General features: G+C 40.5%; 1 protein-coding gene across 2 annotated transcripts; it reads right to left on the reverse strand.

Moving 5' to 3' along the window:
* Window positions 1–246: 246 nt before the first annotated feature.
* Window positions 247–7,502, reverse strand: LOC108890524 (protein DEK). 2 transcript variants are annotated; one of them, XM_018687402.2, is made up of 11 exons: window positions 7,215–7,502; window positions 6,864–6,962; window positions 6,668–6,777; window positions 6,405–6,499; window positions 6,117–6,246; window positions 5,600–5,956; window positions 5,062–5,226; window positions 4,721–4,811; window positions 4,088–4,227; window positions 3,936–4,004; window positions 247–1,130 (listed from the first exon to the last, which is right to left on the reverse strand). In XM_018687402.2, the coding sequence occupies exons 1-11, from the start codon at window positions 7,336–7,338 to the stop codon at window positions 1,119–1,121; spliced, it is 1,392 nt and encodes a 463-aa protein (XP_018542918.1). In that variant the 5' UTR covers window positions 7,339–7,502; the 3' UTR covers window positions 247–1,118. The 2 variants fall into 2 exon arrangements, with proteins under 2 accessions (XP_018542918.1, XP_018542917.1); XM_018687401.2 differs by having other exon boundaries at window positions 4,088–4,230; window positions 7,215–7,497.
* Window positions 7,503–8,698: the final 1,196 nt, after the last annotated feature.

Here is an 8,698-nt window from a genome sequence, read left to right on the forward strand (position 1 = left end):
AACTGCACGGATCAGACCACGATTATTATGGGTAGAAATACTGATAGAAACAATTCAATCATGCTTTGAACACATCCATACAGTCCACAGTGAAATAATACTGAAGTGCCACGTACAGTTTCATTTTCACATCTTCAAATATCCTTCAGCAACTGAACTGAAAACCTGACAACCTGAGAAAAACCACAAAGGCAGCAGATGAACTGATTCAAAGCTGCACCTATTAAGAAAGTGAAATGATAAAAATCATGGGAAGTTATTTAATATTTCCAGAGGGACTCTGAGAGATCGTTTTCCCCAGATTTCCCCGACCACACCGAAAACAACACTTTCAAAGACATAAAGAGAGTTTTGTTCAAAAACAGTACAATTTTAATCAGTAAGTAAATTACTCAGCACAGTTAATTTGAATATTTGAAACTGTAAATTAATGTCTGACAGAACGAAAAACAACCAAAAGAAACGAACGAAACAAAAAATCCAGAGAAGTTTTCAGAGCTGACAAAACGAGTTAAAATGTGGATTAATCAAAAAATAGCTTCACCTAATTAGAAACATATGTACAGACGTTTAATCCAGAAATAAAGAGTCCTGTGAGTCAAAAGCAAAGATCAGATTTAGAAAACTTGAGTTTTAAATAAACAAAAAACAAGTTCATTCATCTGACGTCCAAACCACTGCTTTTTATTTTGACCTGCAAAACATCTGTTTGTTGTTTGGCTGCAGTTTATTTACCTGCATTTTTACACTCATTTCCTTCCTTCTGTTGCCGAAACATGTCATGAAGTCGACTTCACACAGATAAAATCTACACGTTAAAGTAGATGAAATGTTTTTTTGTCCATTTGTTTTTTTAAATTGATTGGTTCTTTGCTTTGGACTCGACCAGAGAGCGTTACAAAAGTTTTCTGACGATGAATGTGGAGTTAATCTGGAAACCTATACACAAGTCACACATTAATAATAACATTAAAAAAACAACAAAAAACAATTGTGTATAAAACAGCTTCGTATGAAAACAAACCATGATATGAAACTAATGAAAAAGGAGCTTTTCAGTCACTTCAGCTGAAGTTTTTCCCTCTTTTGCAGTGACGTCGACTTTGTTCTTCAGATCTTCATGTGATGAGCTGCAAGAGAACATTTCAAACATCAAGTAAAAATAAAATCCACCTAAACATTGTCAGAGACCATGGTAACAACACTCCCCAATGGCAGGGGCCTCCCCCAGCAGGAAAAACCCACTACGCCACCAGACCTGCTCAGAAATGTCTGGATGAATACAACAAAGAGTGTTGACCTGGGATCTGGGGAGTTTGGCAACCAGGCCAGGTGCTGGGGGAAGCCCCTGACATTGGGGAGTGCTGTTGCTATGTGGGGGATGTTTCAATCTAAAGGTTATTATTCATCTTGCGCTAATTAAACCAGTTTAACATTTACAGATCACGACTGGACATAAACAGTTGGTAAAACAGGAGTAATGTGTCATGTTAAAAAATACACAGCTAGAATACCTTTGTGCTTTACATGTGTAATACTGATAAATGTGAGGAGTTTTAATTATCATGTATTATTAGTAACAGGCGGTACTTTCAGTGGTCTCTGCGGGGATGTGGTATGTGTTATGGGTGTCACCGTTTTAGAACAGGAAACGATACGACATATGTCAAAGAGACCGCACCTATGAAAAACTTACTCCTATACGTTAAAAAAGTATTTAGCATCTGTCTGGATGGAGGGAACTTTATTTTGGTGTGGAGGTTGGAAATGAACGCTTATGTGTGTAATCTGATTAACATGAATTACAGATTACTTTAGAGACTTTGTAAAGTGGACTGGAAAAGAAACAGCAACAGAAAACAGGAAACAAGCTTCTGGTTTAAACAACTGGTCATTACTGGGGTAAAAAAAAATAAAAAAATAAATGGAGGAAAAGCTGATGCTGACCCGAGGACAACATGTGTTCTCATGCGGGTCATACGCTGCTGATTATGAAAAACCAGCTGAGCTCTGTCACATGGTTACTGTGGAAACACAGTGCAGCTGACCTGTAGGTTCAGCTGTTTAAACTACATCCTCTCAGCTGCTAGAATAATACATGCCAGGCTTTACAGAGAGCGACAGGACCGGATCAGTCATGAGCTGATAAAAAACACAATGAAGCCACTGAAACCTGCTCAGATTAGAGGGAAGGAGGCAGGTTAAATACTGACTCTGAGGTTTGTATCTGTAAACACTGAAGAGATCTCTCAGTGTTCAGAGGTTGTTCAGGAGAAGAATCACTTTATAGAAACAATATTTCATCCTGACTGTGTCGACTATAATCCAAGTATCATAATAATCGTCACATTTACATCTCAGATTACAGATTAAGAATCCAGAGAACATATGACGAGTCTCCCTGACTTTGTGTGACCGTCACAGTTTTACATTTTGGTGTTAGAGTCTTTAAATTCCCCGTAAACCGACAGAATTAACGTGCGTTCTTCATCTGAGGAATACTGTTAACAGTATGTTTGCAGTAACTCGTATCATTTGAGGTCTCTGCTTTGTATGTGGGAAAAAAAGCTGCTGACATTTGTCACCCCGCCCAGAGGTGTCTGTGCATCAGCACAGTTGTTCTGCTTCACAGGAATAAAATAGTCAACTCAAAGTTTTACTGTTGGTGTCTGTGCAAAGCGCTGCTTTTTATTCATCTAAATTATGAAGTGTTAAACTGCAGGTTCCCCACAGACAGAAAAAGGTTCAGTTTAAAACCACAAACTCTGACTTTTACTTATCAACTAATCGACTGATAAGCTAACTGTTTAAACACTGTGTGCGTAGATGCCTGTTTATAAAACTCATCCTGAAAGTGACGAGACTCACAGTGAAACTACTTTACAGTGACCTGTTTTTTTTTACTGGTCAGACTCCAGGTGTGTCCAGAGTGGACGCTGTAGTTTCTCTATCAGAGGCATCATCTTTATATTACATCTCAGAGGTTAAATACAGTGTCCAGCTCTCTCTGTCAGCATCTCTACAGCTGTCAGGAGGATTTTCAGACCTCTTTCAAATCTCTGTTATGTCAGCTTTTTAGCTTCAGTCTTTGTTGATATTTCCTTCCTACAGTCACTTCCTTATTATTATTAAAAGGGCAGGATGTGACCTATGATTTCTGACGACCCCTGCTGGAGAAAACCAGAAACTGCATTTTCTTTAACTCGAGTCTGAGTTTTGACATGATCATATCAGCTGCTGCCAGATGACTTCCTGTTTTTAACCACTGCACTGAAGAGGCCTCCTGAGGGGGAGGCAGCAACTAAATATTATTTTCTTTAGATGTTATTTTTATAGAGTAAGTTATTTATTCTATAAGACATTAAAAAAGAAAAACACTTCACAGTTTCTCAGAGCCAAAGACGACTCCAGACGTTTCTGTTGATGTTTTTTCCAAACAACAGTCAAATCTTTGTAATTTTTGCTCCACAACTGCTGCTAAACTGATGAACGTCTGCTGAGTGACGACCTCTGCTGGACAAAAGCAGAAACTACATGTTTCTCAGTATCAGCCCAGTCTATGTTTTCATATCTGAATCCCATGATTCTTTCACTTTTTGTTATTTTTTGCTCCATGAACGACATCAACGATTAACTGATTAAAAACAACTGCTGATTTAAAGACTAATCATTTCAACACTCGGCAGAATTTTAGAACACAAATTGTTAAAACACTAACCTTAGGAAAATGTCTTTTTGTGCTTCAACATAAACCAGAACAGGAAGGTAGAAGTATTAAAGTAAATACCACACACCTGGAACTGTACATCTTCATGAACACAAACCCTTCCAGTATTTGACCTGATCCTGGTGCATTTTGAAGTATGAACAGTCAGAGGATCAAATCAGAATACCTGAAGTAAAGATCAGCCTGGTGTGTGTACTGAGATACTCACAGATTTGACTGTCTGTTTGATGAAGTCCTTCTTGCCGGTCAGGTCGTGGTCTGGGAACGTGTCAAACACCTGAAACAAACAGGAGAGAGAAGAGAAAATGAATTAAACGGTGGTTTGTGGCTCGTAGGTGTGAACAGGACGAGGCTTCTCACCCTCTGGCAGATCTGTTTCATGGTCATCTCCTCCAGGTTCGCCTCCTTCAGGAGACTCTGCACCGTCTCCTTCAGCTGCTCCTCGGTTGGAGCTTTCTTGATCATCTTGATGAGCGGCTCGTCGTCGTCTGAACTGTCATCTGCTGCAGGAAGAGGAGGAGAAAATGAGAGGAAGAATTCAGAGAATGTTAGTGAAAAAATAATTTGAAAGAAAAAAACAAAAACAAAATGATATTTTACCATGAATCATTCACGCCTCTTTAAAGTTCGAACCATTACGTCACAACACTTTAACTTTCACAACAACATTTTTTGGATAAGATTACAACTGTTTTCTGTCAGCGCCAGATGTCGACAGATATTAAAACATCTTCAGTCGACCTCTCTCTCACCGTTTGAAGTCGCCGTCACTTTTCTAACATTTTAACTCTGATCTTTAAACAGGATTTTTGTCGTCTTCAGTAATCAGAGAAACAAGCTGTCCTGTTTGCACAGAGAAACATCGAAACACTGAAGGAATCTGAACCTACATGTGAAACACTATGAGTTCTCTCTGGGAGCTGATTTAAAGACTCTGACTGAAAGACTACACAGTTATTTATTAGAGGAACATCAAACTGTGCAGCTGATTACCTGTGTTTGTGTTGTTTTTGCTGTTGCTGCTGCTGTCGGCCTTCTTTGTTTTGGCGGCTGGTTTGGCCGGTGCCGATTTCTTCTTTTTGGGCTGAAAAACAACAGAAAAAACACCAGTAAACAACAACAACACATCTGATAAACAAACCTCACCAAACACTGAAATGATCTTTGTGATAAAACTCAGTCGTAGATACCAAAACACAGCAGAGCAAACCAGTTGGAAAAGTGAATTTCAAGCACATTAATCATCAGATATCGGAGGTTTTAATCAATAACTGGTTACACATTAAAAAATAGTTTCTATTCTAAATTGTTGTTTCTACTGACTCCAGTTTTACCTTCTCTTCAGCTTCACTGTCGACGTCAGACTCGGACTCATCTGAAACTTCCTTCTTCGCTCTCTTTTTCGGAGGACCCGTCTTCTTCGCTGGTGTCCGTTGTCTTTTCACCGGTGCAGACTTCTTGGACGCAGACTTCCCTCTCCCCGACTTTGACTTCGGAGACTGAAACAAAAGGTTTGTAGATTAAAAAGTGAAATGAAAACTCAAAGTTTGACGACTACAAATGAGTCTAATTGGAGTATTTTCTTTAACAAAACAAGGATTTTAAATGAAAACAGTTGTTTTGTCATTATTTTATTAATTAATCATTTGGTCTAGAAAATGTTCGTCAGCCCGAAGTTACACCTTCAAACTTCCTGTTTTGTAACAGTTTACCGTCACATAAACAAACAAAAACAAATAAACAAGCAAACAAAGGAATGTTTGATGTTTTTGTTTGAAAATTGACTTATCAATCAATTATAAACTAAAACCATTAATGCCTGATCGATTCACAAGAAAACCTAGTTTCCAGTTTTCTGTGTAACAGTCTCACCTCATCATCTTCATCATCTTCATCACCTTCATCGTCATCTTCCTCCTCCTCCTCCTCCTCTTCATCTGCAGACTCGTCTGACTTGTCAGACTGGTCCTCCTCTTTCTCTGACGGTTTCTCCTCGGCGTCTGATCCCTCGGCCTCGGCCGAAGCTCCCGCCTTTTCGTCTTCCTCGTCATCGTCCTCGTCACTGCTCGAGTCCATGACGATGGCTTTGGACTTGCTTCCCGTTTTCGACTTTTTGGGACTTGACGACGAGCTCCTGGGTTTGGATTTGCTCTTTTTCTTGGTCTTTACCTTCGAGTCGTCACCCGACAGTTTCTTCTTCGATTTCCTCTTCTTCTTCACGGGCACTCGCTGCAGAAAGACAAACACAGGTTTCAGTTTCTAAAGAAAAACTGATGAGGAACTGCTTCCTGAAGGAGAAAAACCTCAACATCTGAAACTCAGAGATAAAATTTAACTCATTTAAAACTTAAATGTTGAAGGTTAATCGTGCTTAAGCCTCACAGCTCACCTTCCCACTGTTTTTTGGTGCGATGAGGAAACTTAGGATCCTGTCGACCAGGTCTGAGTGGGTTCCTTTCTTCTCCAGATCCAAAACACTGCAGACGACTTTCAGTTTAGAGTTGGTGAAATTTGAATTCCTGCATCAAAAACACAGAAGAGCCAAACTTTATTTAAGCACCACAGTCTATAATATGTATTTTAATCTATACTAACAGAGGTCATTCGTAATCCTTCCAAACTTCTGACAGTGTCCAGTAAAGAACGTACGTCGCAGCGTCGCTGCCCTGAAACTCACTTGAGAAGCTTTTCTCGTTTCTTGGTGTACTGTTCACTGTCGGCGTCGAAGGGAAAGCCGTTAAACAGACGCAGGTTCTTCTTTATCGTGGCCATCTGTTAAAAGAACGAGAGAGAGAGTTTGTTATTTCTGTACCTTTGTTCACAGCAGAGGCGTCAAGTAATGCTGTAATAACAGACTGAACTCATGTCTCTGTTTCACTTTAAAATCATATACGCTCAGAGTCAGTCCAGACTTCAACGGAGGGCTGCAGATGTTCGTACCTTTCCCGGTCTGTCGAACAGGATGGCGTGCAGAGGTTTCAGATCAGCTGGCTTCATCTTGCTGATCTGGAAGCTGGTGCGTGGAATGTCTCCGAGTTTATCTCCGCTGCCTGAAAAGATCAGCAGCATCTTCAAATGATGAATATTCACATCCAGGACTCTTGTGCTTAAAAATATAAACATTAATGACATTCACCATCTCCAATCTTGAGTTTCTCCATTTGCTTGGGCGCCTGGAAATCGAGCCTCTCGACCGTCTTCTTCGCCCGTTTGCCCTCAATGATTTCACCCACAACTGCATCGACAGAGTGAGAATGAAAATGAATCAACATTACGCCTCTTTTTCAGTCAACAGCTTAACAGACAAACAATAAAAACCTTTTTCCTGCAGGAATCTCTGATGTAAACAGTTTAAATCTTGTAAACACATGTTGATGAATTATCCCTGTCAAACTCTGGGTGTGTTTCTGTGTGTGTGGAGGTTTAACAACCACAGGATAACTTCATCAGACTGAGCAGAGAGAGTAAACCCTCTGTTTCCCTTTACCAGGTATTCTGGTGCGGCTTTTGTTCGGACTCGACTGGTCTCCCTGCGACGTCTCCTGCTGGTCCTCCACTTCCTCCTCTGACACCGCAGAGCTGTCCATCGCTTCCTCCGCCACGTCACTCATATCTGCACTGCCTCAGTCTGTCGGAGTATCGATACGACCTGACGGGAGAGAGATGAACAGGTTTACGAATTAAGAACATTAACATCCACAGAAATAAGACACAACTTCTCTCCTCTTTGTTTCCCCGTTGTCTTACTAACATATTCAGACTGAATTAAAGTTTATATCCTTTTCCATGCAACAATATGTATTAATATGTCAAGTAACTGTAGGAGATCTGTGCCACAGGTGCATCACAAGTTTGTGACAACATCAGTTCAAAACTCCCATTCAGAAATCAGTCAATTTAACTCACCTAAAAACTTGATAGACTGGGTAAATGTCCACTTATAAGCATTCCCCAGGCTATTAGCAGCATCTCACGCTCTTCATTAGCTCATTAAATGCAGTTGAACGTTCAGGAGAAGCTTGTAAATCCATCCCTGAGGTAAGATTATTTTTGGAAATTTTCACATCTATTCCGCACAGTGTCAATAAAAACTAAAACACCATCACTTTAAAAAAAATCCTTATTTGATGCAGGACTACTCCCTGAGTTGGGCTACCGTGCACACGGGACTTTAGACGGTAAATATCTGGTTCACATATGATCCTTACCAACGACTTTGTGTCACTAAAAAGCCACTTGCTCTACTATCTGTTAACTCTCACTTTAATAAATGTAGTTTGGTATATTAAAATAAGCCGAACTGAAGTTTGGGGTCTATTAACTCGTTCAGTCTTAACTTGAAGTATTGTTATCTTCTGTTTAACCAGCCAGGTGCTTTGGTCGTTAAAACAAAGGAATCACCAACGGCGTCTGGCCCTTTAAACGGGGGACTGGACTGTACCGCGATTCCCCTTGGGACTATCTACATTTTTGTTTACCTTCAGCCATACTTATACCTGGGGAATGAAAAATTAGCCCCAGGCCTTTATAAGTTTCTTAGGAGATATTCGGCTGACCACTTCTCCTCCCGTTGTCTTCCGTACGGGGCAGGTTGATGCTGTTTTGTGTCTCTACTCCTTGACAATAAATGTCCGTGCCGATTGGCGCGCTGCAACTTTGCATCACGCATTTCAAACACGTTAGCTACTGCGCGTCAAGTTAGCCCGCTACCAGACAAGGTTATAAACTACCACTTTCACAGTCGCTTCTGTGCTGTTCCGGTGCCTCCTGGTTAGTAAGCCGTTGTTAACAGTGTACTTATGAGTTTAAAAAGCAAACCAGGCGTCAGTGTTTGCCAGCAGAGAGCTGTGTGTAGCTAGCCTCTGCCTGCTAGCACTGACGTTAGCTGTAATAACGTTAGTGACGTTCACTCATAGCTGTGCGGTAATTACGAGAGAAACAGCGTTATAGACCGTTTATAACCGGATGAAG

The sequence above is a fragment of the Lates calcarifer genome, unplaced genomic scaffold (genome assembly GCF_001640805.2).
Source record: "Lates calcarifer isolate ASB-BC8 unplaced genomic scaffold, TLL_Latcal_v3 _unitig_1782_quiver_2149, whole genome shotgun sequence".
In the NCBI taxonomy this organism is placed as follows: domain Eukaryota; kingdom Metazoa; phylum Chordata; class Actinopteri; family Centropomidae; genus Lates; species Lates calcarifer.

What these genes read in the sequence shown, in the direction of transcription:
- LOC108890524 (XM_018687401.2), bottom strand. Translation starts at nt 7,338, where the DNA reads ATGAGTGACGTGGCGGAGGAAGCGATGGACAGCTCTGCGGTGTCAGAG. An exon ending in AAGCCGCACCAGAATACCTG is followed by an intron (nt 6,963 to 7,214) that starts GTAAAGGGAAAC and finishes CTGTCGATGCAG; the next exon opens with TTGTGGGTGAAATCATTGAG. An exon ending in TGAAACAGATCTGCCAGAGG is followed by an intron (nt 4,005 to 4,087) that starts GTGAGAAGCCTC and finishes TGTTTGTTTCAG; the next exon opens with GTGTTTGACACGTTCCCAGA.